This window comes from Puma concolor, chromosome B1 (genome assembly GCF_028749965.1).
Source record: "Puma concolor isolate L17-30 chromosome B1, mPumCon1.1.hap2, whole genome shotgun sequence".
Classification (NCBI taxonomy): Eukaryota; Metazoa; Chordata; class Mammalia; order Carnivora; family Felidae; genus Puma; species Puma concolor.
This window is the reverse complement of record NC_141670.1, coordinates 182,367,410-182,386,517: the sequence shown is the minus strand read 5'-3', so window position 1 is coordinate 182,386,517 and position 19,108 is coordinate 182,367,410. Positions and strand designations below refer to the sequence as shown.

General features: G+C 37.1%; 1 protein-coding gene across 10 annotated transcripts in view; it reads left to right on the top strand.

Annotated features, from left to right (window-relative positions):
- Nucleotides 1-19,108, top strand: part of PCDH7 (protocadherin 7) — a 424,848-nt gene that overhangs the window by 5,854 nt on the left and 399,886 nt on the right. The window contains exon 2 of one of the 10 annotated variants that reach the window (XM_086705270.1): nucleotides 4,594-4,856. The exons of the other annotated variants lie outside the window; for them this stretch is intronic. Within the exon in view, the coding sequence (XP_086561396.1) occupies nucleotides 4,594-4,629 (36 nt within the window). The 3' untranslated portion in view covers nucleotides 4,630-4,856. Of the gene's footprint in view, nucleotides 1-4,593; nucleotides 4,857-19,108 lie in introns of those variants that run through there. 10 annotated transcript variants of the gene reach the window in all.

Sequence of the window (19,108 nt, the reverse complement as noted above, 5' to 3'; positions counted from 1 at the left end):
GCAGAAGTGTGTGAAGAGGTCTTTCTGCAGAATGTTTACTTCTTCGCTGTCATCCTAATAAGACTTTTTATCTTGTGGCTGAATGGCATTAGCATTCTAAATTGTGTAATCTGAAACTTTGGAGGGGACATATCAAGTGGCAGATTTATAGATATTTTATACAACCGCCTCATATGTTCTGTGCTGTCACTTAAGCTTTATTTGGCTCATCAAATGAGGTTGGCTCTGGATTCTTGAATATTTAAGACAGCCAATATCAAGACTGTTGTGGCATCCTGTTTAAAAGGCAAAGTGATATGCTTATAAATAAACTAATGTATGGTGCTAGGCTCTTAACAGAGCAAAGAAGTCCATATACCAAAATAGAAAGCCTACAAAACCATTGGTCTCAATCATGCAGTTTGCCAGAAGTGACTGGAAAACTTATATGTTGTTAGGTGTTCAAAAGATGTGTGAAGTTTTGACCACAATAGATAGCTGAACTAAAATGAAATAAGGGAGAATGAAACACATTCCTCTTAATGTAATTAGTAATAGTAATTGATACTCTTCATCTCTTCAATATTGCTGTCAGGGGACAAGGGATCCATTTACAAAGTTACATTCTGTTAAGACATCTGACATAATAAACAAGATCTTTTTTGTTCTGATTTTTGTACCATAGTAGATGGTTTTCTATTTTTTTCCCAAAAAGATATTACCTTTAATTTTTATACAACTGCCAAAATGTATTTTCTGTAATTAAATGTGATGTAAGATAAAATAAAATAAAGAGCACGAGGTTTTGTTATAATTTTCTCCGTTGATACTGAATCTATCTAAGGAAAACCCTGAGGGATGCCGTCTTTTAATTCCTTATGGTAGGGATTAATTAAAAATCTGAGATTTCATCTGACATAAAGGCTTCACTTTATTTATAAATTTCCCGAACTGCCTTATCATAGTTCTTAACTTGTAGTATAATGGAAGTGAGATCTGTTTACAGTGTTCTTATCCTCATGAGAATTAGACGTTTCCAAGTGCTGCTCCTAAATCCTGTTAATGGTTATATTGCAATAAATTAAGCAGCTTTGTGGAAATCAAAGTTTGAAAATAATGCCCCTCCCCCTTTTTTGGTGTGTTTTCACAGGGTCTGGAAACTTTCAAATCAATCTTCTATAGTTACTCTCTGGCAGCATCTATGAGATGTGTGTTGCAGAGTTGCTATCTATCTGTCTGTCTATCTATCTATCTATCTATCTATCTATCTATCTATCTATATCTATCTATCTATGTATATATTCCTGAAACTCATACCTTAGCAAAACTGATGACGTAGCCCAGGTATTCATAGTTCAGACCTTTGCAGTCAAAACAAAAGCCCTTGCTCTCAACTAAATAATGTGTCTAGCTGAGCAGAATGTGGATCATTGACAGCATTATTGAGCTTAAGCCTCTACCTCTCCATTTCATTATTCCTTTGCTTGGTAAACCTGGTTTTAGGGCTTGTTCAAATTTTGTGACCTGGAAGGACAATTGTGCTTTTTTTGCTTTGTGAAGTAAAGGCAGAGACATTCTATGTTTTCTATTAATTTTTAAGTCTTCAGAGTTTTACTATGTGTTAAATATTTTTCAATTCTCTTAAAGAATAATACAATTCCAAAAGAGATTAATACACAATATAAAAGCATAGTGACTACTTTTTAAGTTATTTTTAAGTCCGGTTGTGTTTATACATGTCATGCCATTAATTACCTAATGCACTGGCAAGGAAAAATTTTATCGTATCTAGTAAATGAAAAATAAAGTATTTTTGGCAAGAGCAGAGTAGATACAGCTTGAATAAACATTAATTTAAAAATCCATTTACAGCTGCTTCAAAAATACTTAAGAAAAATTCTTAATAAGTCCAATGATAGTTTCCCTTGCCTAAGGAACTGCTGAATGTTGTCTAAATAATGTTCTCTTTAATTATCGAGTTGTGTTCAATATATTCGTTGTATGCTTAGTATAAAAATGTGGCAGAAATTATTTTTTTTAATTACTTCCAGTCTGGAAGCGAATGGATAACTTGCCATGGCCTATTAGGGTTTTCAGCCCTGAGAAAACTAAATATTAATTTGTTTGTGTATGGATATGACACCGTACTTACTATAGCAGCATCTGTAGAGTGATGCCAACCATGGCTTCTGGTTTCAATTTGATAAGCATGTTTCTACAATATGATGTGTCTGTTTATAGCCAAAAACACTTTCAAGAAGTACCATGAATTGTGCATATGGTAGAGTTTCTGTTACATTTGGCCTGACAGAGCAGACAGCAGGCTAATAACTGATCAAAGTTAGGTGATGTTTTTAGTCAGGAGATATCTACTAAAGCAACATTACCTTAGACCTCTGGATGTCTCTGAATAAGGAAAAGGTCATCCACTGATCTGATCTGCATCGAATATGTACGTTTTTATGGAAGTCCAAGTATGGCAATTTGAAACTTCTCTCAAACTTACCCCAAGTCAATTAGTAACTTAGACACAATACCACAGAGTCCGTTTATAGGTTGTAAGTAAATCATGCAGCTGGATGAATACAGCAAAATCCTTCTTTCTTGTTATTTTTTTTCTATCTTTGAGTAATTACGTATCTTATATGTGGAAAAGCGTACACATGGTATCTCTCTTTCTTTCTAACACACAAACTCGTGCAGATATATTCACATAAACCAACGATGGTGCCATTAGACTTTTATTTCATTGTGATATTCATACATTAACATGTGAAGCATATTTGAACTTTAAACACATACAACATTGAAATAAAGTGTATCATAGTCAATCATTTAGTGCCTGTATCTAAAATGACTAGAGTCATCACAGTTTAGAATTAAGAAATATGAACCATACCAGTTCCTTCATTTTCTATGAAGAGACTAAGGTCTTTATCTGTACCATTGGGGTGCGAATTCTGTTTCCTGTTGGTACCTTGAACGGGGCAATGCAACTTAAGTTGAGGCCTTTAGAAGAAAGTAATTTGATTGAGATCACAAGATTGTCAAGGATACAGTGTGGATACAAGTCATGGAATGCAGAGACCAGTGTTTTTGTTTTTTATCGTACTCCCCCCGAGGAATAAAATTGAATTTACATCCCTTCTTCTGTACACATTTCAATAGCAACAGAAATCTGTTGAGATTCACCTGTCTATGTATAACTACATATTGAGCTATGAAAACTGACTTTTTTACAATAGAATATAATGCTGCTTTAGGCTCCAGTTTTTATCTGTAAATTATTGGGGGAGTTACAATTCACATTTTCTAGACTTTCAAAAGAAATTAATGGCTCTTTCCCTCTCTGTAAAATAGCAATTGATGACATACACTGAAGTAACATTGTTTACAGCATATATTCAGCAGGTTAATTGACAGAATTTTTAATTTCAGCAGAAGCCTGACAACAGGTGGGATTAATATATTCTCAATGAGAACATAACTTTTGTGGAAATTAATACAAGCTTTCTATACATTGTGTATAAAAGTTTATATGCACCCTAATTGGAATAATCTTTTGCCTGTTTTCATTTATATCGATGATCCTTTTTTGGCTTCTATGCTCCTTTGCATTTTGCCAGCTTTGTGGGGAACACAACCTTCATATTGACCTTAACACACAATTGCAAATGAATTTTTCAGCTAAATTGGTTTTGTAGCAAATTTTTAAAGCAAGGTGACATTTAAAAAATGTTCAGTTAGATTTTCTCCTTTGTTAGGCAATTAACCAATCTAGTGCATCATATTTTAAATTTACCTAGTGATAAAATGCTAATGATTGAGTTTGTCAATTTCAAACATGAAATTTGAACTGTTTTTCAAACTAAATGTAGTGTGACAAAATCCTTGCTTCGCCATAGCTGCCAGTGCTATTAGAAATTTTACTGTCTTTTCTACTCCTGGGAGACAATGGTGGTGAAGGTTATAATGGAAACTTAGTACAATACTTGTTTAGAGCTTTATGTTTAAGTTGTATATAACCAATTTCTAGGCTAGAGCAAGGTTCCTCATCCATTTATTTACCATGACTCTATAGAAATAGTAGGAGCTGTTCACATAGATCTTGAGTCAGCTTTAGTTTTCTCTCTTATTTATTTTAAAAACCCGTAGAATCTTTTCTAAAGCAGGGACTCTGTTTCGGAACATTACACAGTGCTTTATTTAGCATTAGTGTTGTGGGAGAAATCACATTCCAAGAAGAATGGAGCTGAAACCACTAAAACTAATCTTAATTATCACGTCTGGTGAATTAATGTTTTAAAGGCGGAATAAAGGTTTATGTTCAGGAATGTGATGATGTTTGTATTGAACTCTAATGCTGTGTACAAACAAACAAACAAACAAACCAAAAAACTATTAAACCTTCTGAGTAGGATTCATCTAACAAGTTAACTGTTTTTCCCCCGAGCATATTTATTATTTACAGACACATAATTTGTAAATAAAAATTCTCTGTGACCAAAACCTCTGCCACAGCATTCTGATTGGGTATAAGGTATTGGGGAAAAATCCTTCATCGCACTTTTTTTTTTTTTTTACCTGCATAAATCTTTGTTTTCCTTCTTTCAGATGCGTCTACATCCATACATTACTGTGTTTGGCTGAATTCCACTCTAATATGATGCTCCATTATGCTCCATACTCTGATGTCCTTGCTACTCCGAAACCTGCTGGAGCCTGCCCTTGGCCGTGGGGTGTCAGCCAATCACTGCTTGTTTTGCTTGTTGTGCATTTGATTTTCAAGTTTTTCCCCCCGTTTAAGGAAAAAGAGTGTTGAAATAAATAAACTTAGAAAAGAAACAGTATTAATAAAGAAATGTGCTACAAATGGACATCTGAGTCACTGAGAATTCCGTTCTCAAAGAGGTGGTTAGCAGAAGAAATGAATAGCGAAGGCTGTAAAAAAAATCCCAAGGCACATTTCAACAAGAATTTTAAGATTCTAGCTTTGTGTGAACCAAGGAAAATTAAGTCTACTTAGTCTTTGTCTATAATACATTAAACACTGACTTTTGGTAAAATCCTAAGTCAATCAACATTTTTAAAGGGTTATGGAATTACAGCCTTTTCCAGGCCAGTGAGATAGCTGTGTTAGAATAAAATATAATGTCTACACATCTATCTCAAGGACCTTGAACAATACTTATAAAAATATTGGTATATAAAATAAATTTGAGAGGCAAATTTTGTGTTGAGCAGTTACTGCCAATAGATTGTTTCTTCCTTAATCTTGAAATATTGACCAAGGAATCTGAATTATCTATGGAATTTTTAAGTATGTTTGTTGTTAAATTCCTTAAGAAAATTTGGAATCTTTCCGTTAGATTTACTAACGTCACTGTAGTCACATTCAGAAGGAATTTGTGGCTTCCTATTTTCGTGGTACATTTATCTGAAGGCTATTCTATTTGATGTCTGATAACATAGATCCAAGCTGCTTCTGAGAATGCAACATTTAGATATAGTTGAGAGAGTGGCTGAATTTTAGTTGATAAGTAATATTCTAGGCAAGTCAGGGAATCCTCTGGATAGTCCCTCCAATTCTTTATGGTTATATATTTATGTATCTGTTGTATGTGTTTATGTGCCTAAAAATAAGTGTTCAAGTGTGAAGTTTCATAATTTTATAATGTATTTACCACATTATTTGCCCCCCTAATTTTTGTCCAAGTTTTGGAAGACTAAGAATCCCAGATTCTTGGGATATTTTTGGTGAGTTATTTTCAATATGAAAGCCTTTTAATAAAAATAAATGAATATTGGAAGAAGACTAAAATGTAGAGTGGTAGCAAATGTACCCTGACCTATGAAAATCTCTAGTGTATATATTTCAGGCTTTTTATTCTATTAGCTGTTTATTTAATTTTGCAAAAATGACATTTTCAGAAGTATTAATGAAACTGTAGTGAAATTCCTGAATAAAACCTAATTATCCTCAACTTCTCAATTTGTTTTGAGCACAAAGACCGGCGTAAGAGGCTGGTGAAAGACCCTTGCCACTTTCTGCTTCTTGAAAATGTCATGTTCCCTCATCAAACTTAACTTCCTTAGATGTGTAATGTGTGAGTCCTGTAATAAATCACATCAATTCAAAAACCAATTATAGACCAAAAAAGGTCCAGAAGTTTGGGATAATCTAATTACAGCCACACAGAGGGGAAATACATACATACTTTCACAAAGAAGAACATTCGAAGGCAGCATTTTGAAAACTTGGGTTGGAATACCTTATCGAGGCAAGAATCAATTTAGTGCATCTCTACCACAGTTGGAAAGACCTGAAGTCAAACAGAACCATTCCAAGTGTGCTGCGTGCGACCCTTGTTTCAGCCGTGGTGTGTGTGTTTCTGTTCTTGGTCGCCGTGGGAAAAAAAGTGTTTCATTGTGTAAGCGGTTGAAAAGGGTTCAGGACCACGACTGTAGTTTGTTTCAGGTGGGAAACTATGGCTATTAGTGGAAAAACATAATAAATGGAAGCAAAAAAAAAATAACACTTCCAAAGATTTTAACGTACTATTCCGCTGAATCAGAATGATCAACAGCATACTATTACAATAGCAATCATCAACAGCAAAAAGCTTGGAGAAGTCTATTATCATTCCTCTGTGTGTGTGTGTGTGTGTGTGTGTGTGTGTGTGTGTGTGTGTTTTAATCTTCGAACATGTCACCAGTTGGTTCCTATTTGCACAGACTCCCCCTCTTTCTCTACCGCCCTTCCTGCCGATCGCCATCCACCTCAGGACTCTTGGCCAGTCTCCTATGTGATTACTGGAATTTACCATTTAGGGAAATGCCTGTGGACAGATGGGAGAGAGACTCAGGACAAACTACCCATTACCCTATAAATTTTAGCACTGGGACATTTTGTTTTAAATGACAAGATAATAATTTATTCCCCATTACAACATCTAAAGAGACATATGGAAATGTTGGAGTCCGGTTTAATACCTTCTAATACATCCAGTATCAGCAATGGCACTGGATATGCCAAAAAATAGTAAGATAGAGTCTTTGTCCTTATGGAACTAATATATAATAAAAAAAAAAGATTATGGAGCAGAAAAGGATAGATTATATTTGCATCATGTCCCTTAAGTTTCAATGCATCGAATGCATGTTTGCTTATTTACTCCTCAGAGCAATCTGTGAGGAAAAGCACCATTATTATATCTGAGGTGAGGAAGCTGAAATAATGAACAACCTATTCATGACTCTGATGGAACTAGCTTAAAAACTTTATGAAGTCTTTGAAGAAATACCATGTCAGAATTCATGTGTACTGAAAGCATTTGGGGAAATTTGTGAAATTTGTGCTTTTGAATATAATCTATTTTCTGACTGATCTGGGTGAAATCGTTTCAAAGGAACCCCTTAGAACATGACCCAGGTTTTCAAACTTTTTGTAGTCACAAACTACAGTTGATACTACTAACAACAAAACAAAAACAAACAAACAAAAAGGCTGTGGCTAGAAAGTAGAGATCTAATTAATTAACTGGATTTGTAAACAACCCCATGTGTGCTTTTAAGCAAAGAAACAATCACCTTAAGAACTGAGTAAGTCACTTTAACCCTATATTTTTTGAGGCTATCTCTAGAAAAACTCAAGGACCTTACGAAGTAATTCCACAGTTTGAAATATGTCTCTGGGAATAATTTTCAGTCTACAAGTTTGCAAAACAGTTTTCTTGAATGTGTGTGATTTTTTTCCCCATTCATTTTATAGAGATTGTATTGATTTGCTATATCTTTAATACACAGTGCGAGGGGCGCCTGGGTGGCGCAGTCGGTTAAGCGTCCGACTTCAGCCAGGTCACGATCTCGCGGTCCGTGAGTTCGAGCCCCGCGTCAGTCTCTGGGCTGATGGCTCGGAGCCTGGAGCCTGTTTCCGATTCTGTGTCTCCCTCTCTCTCTGCTCCTCCCCCGTTCATGCTTTGTCTCTCTCTGTCCCAAAAATAAATAAACGTTGAAAAAAAAAAATTTTTAAAAAAAATACACAGTGCGAGGCTTTGGGGTGTAATAGACCAAGTCTATTCAGAGACAGGACACAAAAATAGCCCAAAAATAATATCCATAGGCCAGATATACATGGGAAACTCAGAGGAACCACCTCCAAGTCTGTCTCATCCATCACTGATTTCCGGTGCCTAGTCGAGTGCCGAGCCCATAGAAGACACTCATTGTATTTGTTGAACAACAAACAAAGGGCCTGGGCTTTGGTGCTAGGTATCCTGAAGATCCCTTCATATGGAATAGCTGGGCTATGGTAGGTCCACTTTTATATCAGACTGTAAGTGTCCTAATTGCTATTTTCGTTCCCTGCTGGGAGGATGTCTCCATGATAAAAGGCTACCTGCCATGTTGGCTAGAGTCCCTGCCCTCTTTGTGTGGGTGTGGCTCTCATTTCAGTAGCAAATGAGCAGTTCCCTCCTGTCCTCTCCTTCCTTCTCCTTGGCGGTGGTGTCAACACCAAACCCTTAAAAACAGATAAAAATTAAACTAGAGATATGCGAGGCAAGTAAGAGAGGCACTGGCCACCCAGTAGAGTTCCCATGTATTTTGAAGAAGTATGAAGAAACATGCAAGCATGCTGGTTTTCAGTACTTTTCTTGAGATCCTTATTCTTACCAGGTACAGATTCTCATCTTTACCCTTATCCCTTTCTTTGTGGAAAAAAAAATAGGTACCTTTATGCCCAAACATAGGCATGGGTGTCCGTATTCCTCAGTTTGCATGTTCTAGCAGATATTATCCATTCACGGTACCAGCCCATGCTCACTGATAAATAATAAGTTTCCATTTTTATTTTGAAAGCCTATAGTGAACAGTTATTTTTAAAGGTGAGAGCCTGGAATTCTGTAAACAGAAACATGCACTTAGTTCAGTAAGGAGAGAGGTCCGGAAGAGAGAAGAATATGGTCTTGGGAGTGACGGCCAGTGAGGCGGTTGCTTAGAAATGCCTTGCAACTCGTGGGGCGCCTGGGTGGCTCAGTCGGTTGAGCGTCCGACTTCGGCTCGGCTCAGGTCAGGATCTCGCGGTCCGTGAGTTCGAGCCCCGCGTCAGGCTCTGGGCTGATGGCTCAGAGCCTGGAGCCTGCTTCCGATTCTGTGTCTCCCTCTCTCTCTGCCCCTCCCCCGTTCATGCTCTGTCTCTCTCTGTCTCAAAAATAAATAAATGTTAAAAAAAAAAAAAAAGAAAGAAAAATGCCTTGCAACTCGAAAGCGCTTCTTAGCGTGGAATCACTATGTTGGACACAGGAAACTAATATAACATTGTGTGTCAGCTCTACTCAAAAAAATAAAAATACTCCTTACTAGCTCACATATGAAAGAGCACTCTTAAATTGCAAATGACCGCTGAAGGAGTTGAGTTTTGTCTTTGGCAAGCTCTGGTGTAACTTGCTTTATGCAGACAACTTTAAGCAGCTCAGCACCTCACCAAGATCTACCGTTCTGGGGAAGTGAGGCTTCTGCTTAGGGCCTTGAGGAAGGAGGATGAGCAAGCTTCAGCAGCTTCCAAGACCAGGACTGTGTTAAGGCACCAAGCGTCTCCAACACCTGCTAGACATCTGGGAAGTAAGAAGTCTATGTCAGAAAGGGAATTCCAGGCCTGACGAGGACAATGTCGTGAATTTTGGCCCAGGACGCTGGTAATCGTAAGAGTGGTGTTAAACATCAGGGCTTGATTGGGTTGCGAGATTAGCGTCAAGAAGTAGTAAACCTTCACTTGCTCCCATTTAGACCCGATGTTTTGGTGTGGTTTCGTTTTCCTTTTCAGTCTAAAATATTATGTCCCGCTGCGCTGTTTGCATTCGTTTTCTGCTCCCATATTGTTAAGAGAAAGATAGAACCAAGAAGTAAAAAGGGGGGGTGGGGGGGGACACAACCAATGCATAGCAACATACTCACCTTCTCCTTAATATTATTACCAGACTATTGTCATAAACATAGTGGCCACATTATTGTCATGGATTCTTGTCCCAGTTTCATTCAATTCTCAGAAACTGAATTCTAGCAAGCCTGTACTATAGCCCAGAAACCTGCATTTTTAGCCCTTCCCCCTTCTGAATTCTGATTGCAGATGGTAGGTCAGGCTACAAGAACTCTGGGTTAGAGTCCCTGAAATTTCTAACTTCCATTTGTTAGCTCACTTCTCGAAGGTCTCCGGCAAAATGGAAAATGAGTTCCTATCTGGGTAAGGCAATCTGAACATCTGCCTCCTTGTCCTGGTTCTGTCACTGGCTTGCCAGTGTGACCTTGTGTAAGTCCTTTCAAGTCCGGAAGCCTGTTGAAACTGTCCTCTGTCATTTTACATAACAACCCCTGCTCTGATTACACGATAGGGTTTATGGGGGGGGGGGTCACATAAAACATTTGGGGCTTTGAAAAGAATTACCACAACTCAAGATAATATTTCTAATGATCCGTGAATCTCTCTAAGCCTTCGTGGGATGCATGTACACTATTGGAATATTTTTACCGTTCATTATGTTAAATGGTTGTTTGGTTTTGATTTTGGTTTTCTTTGTTTGGTCGGTGGGTTGGTTGCTTTAATTTGTCCTGCTGCTTGTCGGAAGCATCTGATATTCTCTTAACCCTGATGAATTTCATCAAATCTCCACTGATCCCTGATCAAAGTGCAAGAAGTGTGTGTGCCTTTGCATAGTTGAATAGGTCCTGGTTATCAGACTTTCAGTACCTGTTGACGTCTCGATGGTGAAGGAGGAGAAGAAATAGCTTTATTGCTGTAAAGCAAATAGTTTAGCAAAGGCTTGTAACACTTTGATATTATCCATTTTGACACTTAAAAAAACATTCCATCACTTTTTAACAGTTATTTCTTCTTCTATGCAAGCTTTCCTGGGAATTTTTGTTTCATACATCATGGCGAATCTCTAACATGAAGAGCAGTCAGTTATTGAGCTTTTATTCTCTTTTTTTTTTTAATTGTTTAATGTTTACTTTGAGAAAGAGAGACAGAGCGTGAGCCAGGGAGGGCAGAGAGAGTGGGAAACACAGAATCCGAAGCAGGCTCCAGGCTCTGAGCTGTCAGCACAGAACCGGACGTGGGGCTCGAACCCATGAACCACGAGATCATGACCTGAGTAGAAGTCGGAGGCTTAACCTACCGGGCCACTCAGGTGCCCTGCGCTTTTATTCTTTGGTAATCACTCTGCCAAAGGGTATACTATGTATCATTTACTCATTTCTAATAATTTCAAGAGGCAGGTCTTATTGGTATCTCCATGTAACATATCTAACTGGGGAAAAACAAAACAGAATCTCTCCTAGATCCCATCCCTTTCTATATAAAACAGGGTCCAGTAGCTGCCTATGGCCAACTCGCCTCCAACATACTTCTCTCTCCAAACTTGAGAATTTTTATTAGCATAGTATCTATGGTAGATTTTAATTTACATATTTACATATTTAGACTGTGGTATGCATTTTATTCTAGTCCACAATACCTGCTATGTATGCTTAGCAGATTTAAAAGAGAGATTCAGGATCAGTTTGCTAGGGCCACCATAGCAAACTACCATAGATGGGTGGCTTAAATAACAGAAATGTATTTTCTCACAATTCTGAACACGAGAATTACCAGATCAAGGTGATGGTAAATTCAGTTTCTGATGAAGATTCTCTTCCTGGCTGTGGGCAGCTACTTGCTCACTGTGTCCTCAGATGGCCTTCTTTCTGTCCCTTCCTCTTTTTCCAAGGACATCAGTTCTATGAGATTAGACTCACCTTCTGACTTCATTCAACCATAATTACCTCCATAAAGGCCATAACTAAGTCAGTCACATCGGGGTGTGGGGCTTCTGCATATGAATTTTGAGGGGACACAATTAAAGTTCATTTTTTTAGCTTATTACCTCTAGCTTTTTATGCACATCACTGAGTGCTTTCTGCAACTTTCAGCTTCACAGGGATTTGTGATATAAAATAGCATCTTAGTTATTTTAACTTTGCCGACCGATCAGTGCATCTAGGTGTATTAATTAATGTAAAATCAATATTTATATAAAATAGTCAAGAATTGTTCCACAAATGTAGGAGGTCTTTTTAAGCGATGATAGTAATATTTAGCCTTAAATTTCCAGTATATTTTCAGTATTAAGATCCAAATGGAAAGCGGTAGGAGTTAAGTGGCGAGGGAGTCAGTTGAAACTATAATACCGCAGGTTTAGTAATCCCTCTTTTCTAAGGACAGTCTCAGTGGATTTTCATGCACAGTGGCATAATTGGTCTGACAAAGTTCCCGTGAGTCTGATTTCTGTTGGCATATGGAGACTGCCAAGCATGTACTGAGGCTGCTACCACGCTCTGACTCTTGACCACCTACTGATAAGTATAGTATATCTGCGATACGCTGTGCTTCATAACATTAATCCATGGACGCATTGAGGATATTTTTTTATCGTGCTTTTTATTTTCCTATTCAAGTTAAAAATTCACATGATAGAATCTATAATGAGCTGCCTGGGAACTATACATGTGTCCAACGGGATGTAGGAAGTGGCGATTTTGTTAGGATAATACAGGGTAAACTCATCAAAGTCAGGAAGAGGAACTCCTTCTTCCCTCCCCTTTGGTCAGAATTTCTAGGCAGTGGACCATAACAGCTGAAGAGACTTTTTCAAAGAATTACCTTTCTAAGCTTCTAGAGCTAATTTTACATTTGACCTCCTGTATTAAAAATGGCAGAATAATCAGTTCTTCTTTTTTTTTTTTCAGGGAAATGGCAATAATTACGGCATGAACTGAAAGGGTTTATTTTTTTAATTTTTTAAATTTTTTATTGCATCTAAATCTGCTTCTGATTGTATTTAACTGTTGAACGCAAGGGTCAATTTTAGATAGAGATGGCATTTCTATAGGGCATTAGGAATAGAAGACAGTAATACCTATTTTTTTTTTCCAAACCAGTGCACATAATGTTAGGTCAGGGACATTGAATTTACTTTATTACTAAAACTTCTTGCCTTTTTCTCTAATGTTTTACCTTTAACAAGAAACTACTTTATGTGTACATGTACATGTACGTATCATATGTTTATGCATTTATACATGTGCATACACAGAGGTAATGCAGTTAACGGTTCAGAGCAAATGCTTAGTGAGTGATTATTGTACGCCAATGATGTGATTATTTGCAAAGCATTGTTTTAGACCCTGGAGAAGCAACAGTAACGAAAAGGAACAAAGTCTTTCCCCATTGAGATTCAGTTTCAGTGGGATAATACATAAATGCTAATACTCAACTTACATTGCGTGCCATATCCTATGCACGGGGCAACGTGTGTCATGTATTTTGACTCATTAAATAAGTGCAACTACCCTGTGAAATAGAATGAATTATCTTTATTCTGTAGGTGTGGAAAGTGATGCCCAGCAGGGTTGAGTAATTGCTCAGGAACAACAGTTTGTCAGGTGACTGAGCTGAAGGTCAAATATAGGCAGTCTGGCTACGAAGGCCACACCCTCAACCACTGTGTATGTGTGAAGTAGAGAGAACACGTCTAGTTTCTAGTCAACAAATTCTAGGAGAGTGAAATTGGATCCACATGCTACTCCTCAAGGCCTCAGTGATATTTCAGTCTTCATATTTTAATGCTTTTCATACTATGTTCTTGAAATTAGGTCACTCAGACCAATTTTTTTTAATAGTACCATCTGAGACCTTAATCAAAGGTAAAATCGAAAGATGAGAAGGTAGATTTTAGACCAGTAGGCACTTCTTCCTTCTCCCCACTTTCTGTTTTGGCCAACACTTCATAAATACATGTTTTCCTTTTTTGTTATTTACTTTAGTATTCTTTATTTTGTTCATTATTCACGTAGTCTGTTACGTATATTATTAATAGAACCAGGAAACATAAATTCATTATTTTTATAAGTTGCCATTTTATTTAGGATTGGAAATGCCTTTTTATAGGTAACAAAATTTTACCTAGAACAAATTTTAAATATACATTTTATTTACCTTATACCAGAAATAAAATATATTTTTTTTCAAGGGGGGGTTGTTTTTTTGTTTTCTGAACATTCACAATATTTTAAAGAAAGCAGAGTAGAGGGGAATTCCTTATAAAATACGTTTTGCAATTTATTCTGGTTTTCCTAAGAGCTGTTCATTATTAAACGTTCAATTACAATGTGACTTATATCATGTCATAGTTTTCCTCTTAAAACATACTGTTATTCTATTTCTTTATGAGACATGTTTTCATTCCTGTAAAATGCAAATGAGCCCAACCAAAGCCTATTTGATACATTCTTTAGGAAAATAATGATTTACTCATGTTTGCTATGACAGTGTTTTCTTAATGTATTGATGACACTTTTTATTATAGGTCGTTTATTCAACTGAACAGATGTCTCTGAATATGTATCTTTATAATGTAACTCTGGGTTCAGGTATATAGTAACTCTGTATCTTATGATCTGAATTGATCTTTGTATACTATTAGAATGATTTAAACTTTATTTTCAAATGTTTTATTTATTTTTAAGAGAGAGAGCGTGAGTGGGGAAGGGACTGGGAGGGTCAGAGGGAGAGAGGGAGGGAGACAGAGGAACCGAATCGGGCTCTGCACTGACAGCGGTGAGCCCCATGCAGATCTGGAACTCAAGAACCGAAATGTGAGATCATGACCTGAGCCAAAATTGGACGCTCAACCGACTGAGCCAACCAGGTGCCCCACAATGATTTAAACTTTTTAAGCTTCAAAACTACTGAATCAAATCGTTTGAGGTGTTGTTTCCACAGTCCATTAAAAAATTTGTAGAATTTTGTTTCGTTCACAATAGGTATTAAAAATATTGCCAGCATCATTGTTCTTTCTGAATAATGGAAAGAAAGTAGGATAAAATGGTAAGGAATCCACCTCATCTCCCCTAGACTTACTTGAATTCTTATGGAACCCAAGAGACCGCCTCTTCAACCTTCTCTTAGAAGTTCTACTCCCATTTAGAAACAACCGACTTAAAGACAAACTACCCTGGAAATTAGTCACCATTTATTATTGGGTTACTAAATGCGGGCATCATTAATACATTCTAAAATGGCTACATCAATAGTGTAAGTAAAGTAGGTACAGCTTAGTTTGAGTTGGAAAGCTGTTTCGAATTTGGTTTCTGGAATTGAACAATCAGTTATGCATCTAGAAACATCAGTGTAGATCTGGGTACACTTTCAGAGAGGGAATGATAGAAGAAAACACAACTCTGTGTTTTGCGTAACCACGTTATGAGAACTGGGTGAAATACTGTATATATTATTATCATTCTAAAAAAAATGCTTCCTGGATACATCTTGTGAGTTTCGTTTTGTTTTGTTTTCTATTCACGTAGACAAGTGGGGTTTGTTTTGAGTCTCCAGTAATTAAATAGTGTGAATACCTACTTTAAATAGTAAGCAAGTAATAATAATGCATGCGTATGTGTCTGAGAATTCACCGCTATTAATTTTGAACTTTTCATTATTTTTTTGTAATACAAGAACAGTTGTTATAGCACAAGGCAGGGACTCCTAATGGCAAATAAGCATTTATAATCATGTAACTGCTGTGTTTAAGCCTAAGGAATGGTTTAATGCAGAACTTTGTTTTCCTGTATGTTTTTGCTTTCAAGTGTTATGTGCAATATTGTTTGCTAATCATTAGATGATGTTGTAAAGCGTTTTATGTCCCCACTGTGTCACGTCACAGTCTATAGTGGATGCACAATGTGAAGGAAGAACACATATGGCTTATAAAATAAATTAACTCATAGATAGTACTTTTATCATCTACATAAATATGCCTGTATACCTTTTTCTTCTCTACACCAGAGATGCTCAGCTCTGCATTTCGGGCCACAGAGATGCCGTGCAAAGAAAATGAGAATGATTTGTGTGAAGCCTAAACAAAGGAAGGCCAGCAACCTTTCTAATCCTCAATTGTTGTGTCTTGCATGCTTGTACAACTCACCTTGTGTTCAGAGTTGACCTGTGTGGTACTTTTTGGGTTTGCAGCATTAGTAAGAGTACTGCCATTTGAGCTGTGAATTTAGTCTTGCTTTTGTCAAGGGTCGGAAAGAAAGAAAGCATTCATCACATTCTGCTTCCTATAAAAAGGCATTGAAATGCAGAAAGATCCTCACATCTAAAAGCATGACTTACCATATAATATGCCTCTGCGTTAGTGGATACAATCCGGCTGAGAGGCAGATGCAGATTTTATAAGATTTATTTTGGTCTCGATCTCTGATGTTGAGCAGATCACTCAACTTTTATCTCGTGTTTCCAACTTATTTATCACTCCATGGAAAATTAAAAAACTGTAAAAATCAAACAGTGAATCATTGGATATTGGATGAATGTAATTTTTATTCCATACGACAGGAAACAAAGATCGTTGTCTTTGGGAAGGATGGAGGGAGATTTAGCAAAAAGAAAGTAATGATAATACTAAAAGCTGAAACCAAGCTGTCTTTTTAGCTGAATTCGATTTTTAAAAAAAGAATATCTTCCTATCAAAAGTAAGTGTTATATTGTCATTTTATTCCTAGCCCTCATCTGTGTAGGAGACTTGAAGACGTAGTATTTTATCACTTTTAGTAAAAGCAGAAATTTCATATTAATGGCAGGAAAAAAATATACTTCAGAACTGGAGAGGAAAATCTCAAGTTACAAAAGGAAAAATAGAAGGAGGGTTTTGTTCACGGGTCCAAAAACATATTTGGCTTTTTTTCTTCTTTCTCATTTAGGCCGGTTTCTTCCTGGGCCTTTTTATTGAATAATTGAAAAAAAAAATGGGTGGGGAGGAAGTTTTTCATCAAAGGCCAAAGAGAGTAAAAAATAAAAGTACTAAGGGACTATAGATAGGAAGTTGTATCTTTTTGTACTTTCATGATTGCCTACATTGCCCCCCTAAGCTTATACTTGAAAAGCTCTGAAAAAAATATCAAGCTTTGAGAAAAGTGCTAGAGACTAAAAGATAGCATTCTGTGCTTCTTCAGTCCCCTACTGTCTCTATCTCTCTTTCAATCCCCCTCCCTCCTTCTCCCTCTCTCTCTCTCTCTCTCTCTCTCTCTCACACACACACATGCGCACACACACACACACACACACACACAGGAGTGCAAACGTTCATACCCTCAGTAAGTTTTCAAACTAGTTTGTTTTAAATTAGTCACATGTGTATCTTTGCAAACTAAAAAAAAAACAGAATGAGCTCAGTGAACATTGAAATTTTGGGGGCGTAGTGGCATTTTTGAAAGCTACCTTTAGAAAAATTATTAACCATCTCACTAGGTTTCAAGTTGTGGAGGGAGATTGCTAGACTAATGACTAACAGAGTGGGTATTGTGCACTTGGCCGTCTTCCTGAAAGACACTGGACTGTACGAAATCCGTGCCCCCCCCCCCCCCCCCGACCCTTCAACACCCGCTGCAGCGGAGTCAGTTTATGATATGCGAGGTGTTGCTGTTTCCTTTCCCTAGGGGCATGCTGTAAGCTTTTACACTTGCTCTATCTTCATTTTTCCCGCCAAGCAGGCTGAGTTTTCTCACCGGTCTCAGAGGAAGTCAGATGTCAGTAAGTACCAAGGAGTGATAAGAATATTTTAAACACTGAATATTTTTTTTAAGTTTTTAAGTTTTTGTATCTGTGTTGTGAAAGGTATAAAGGACAAACAAGTTCGTGATTCCCAATAGTTTTTGATGGCGTAACTAAAAATATGAAAACCAAAGTGTGAACTTGAAGTCTGCCTAAGATGTGTTCCCACCTGTATGTCCTAAATAAGGAGGGACCTTAAGTAAGACAACTGAAGTTACATGTCCAGATGAATCCTATTCATTCATTTATTTAATGCCCGATTATGGACGTCCCATGGTATGGGGGCTATAGGCAGGGGCTCAGAGTCTTGTGGAGGAGACAGAGTTGCAAAGGAATAATAATACTGTAGTATAGCTACGGGTCTTAAGAGGAGCTATATGGACACAGGGAAGGACTGACTGATTCCCAGGGGGGTTGGCAATTGACAATTACCTCACAAGGAACTTAAAATATGGCTTGAATTTATTTCTCCTGCATTAGTCTTGCAACCTTGGTCATAGGGCATTAACTATTCTCATTGAAGCTAAATTGGAATGTATTTTCTCCACACCCCATCCTCCTTTACATTTCAACAAGTTTTTGCTTTTTATGCATTTCTAATGGATTTTTTTCTTTGATTGTTAAAATTAGAACCACTTAATGAGCAATTCAGTTAGCCTCACTGCTTTTTAGTCATTCTGTGATTTGGACCAACAACTGAATTTATTCACTCTAACTGTTCACTCTGAATTCTTCACACTTGGCTCTGAATGACTTTTAGTAATTTGCTCATGTCAAATCACCTTCAAATGGGAACTATTACTATCATTGAGGAGATCGAAAGAAAAGAGACGCATGCCGCTAAGCGATTTCCAAAATAGGAGTTATATAGATGCTTTTAATCATGGCCACATTGCTGGAATATTTACACCCTCTCCAGGCAACTTTGAAAAATACAGCAATGCATCTGAGTCATAAGTTATATTTTGCTAAAAATAGTCATGTAAGCTTAGATTTTTATACCTTGTATTTATCTTATGTATTGATATTGAAGATGTTATAGCCTTGACATTTCCCAAGAAAAATCATAAGGATTTTTTTTTCAGTTTTTAATTATCATTAGGTGCTTTTTGTTTCTTCTAGTGTTCTCCTTTTCATCCAAACACCTATCATGTCTTCTATTAACACTGGTACTTGTTCAACTGGCTTTCAGATAGTCCTGTTTAAGTGACTGGTTGATGACAGCTTTTAAGATATTTCCTCTCCAAGTTATATTTCTATTCATGGTGAGCTCTGGATGAACAAAAAGCCTGATGGGAGGCTTTCAGTGAAAAAATTTATGAGACACTATCCCGAATACAGAAGAAGGCATTTGGAGACAAAATGACCCTGGTTGAATTTTCTCCTATCATTCTTGGTCCCTTGATCTCTGAAAGATGTCACTTCACGACAGACTTTTGCATCTGTTTTTGTGTCCATGTGGCAGTAAGGTATCTCTTGTTT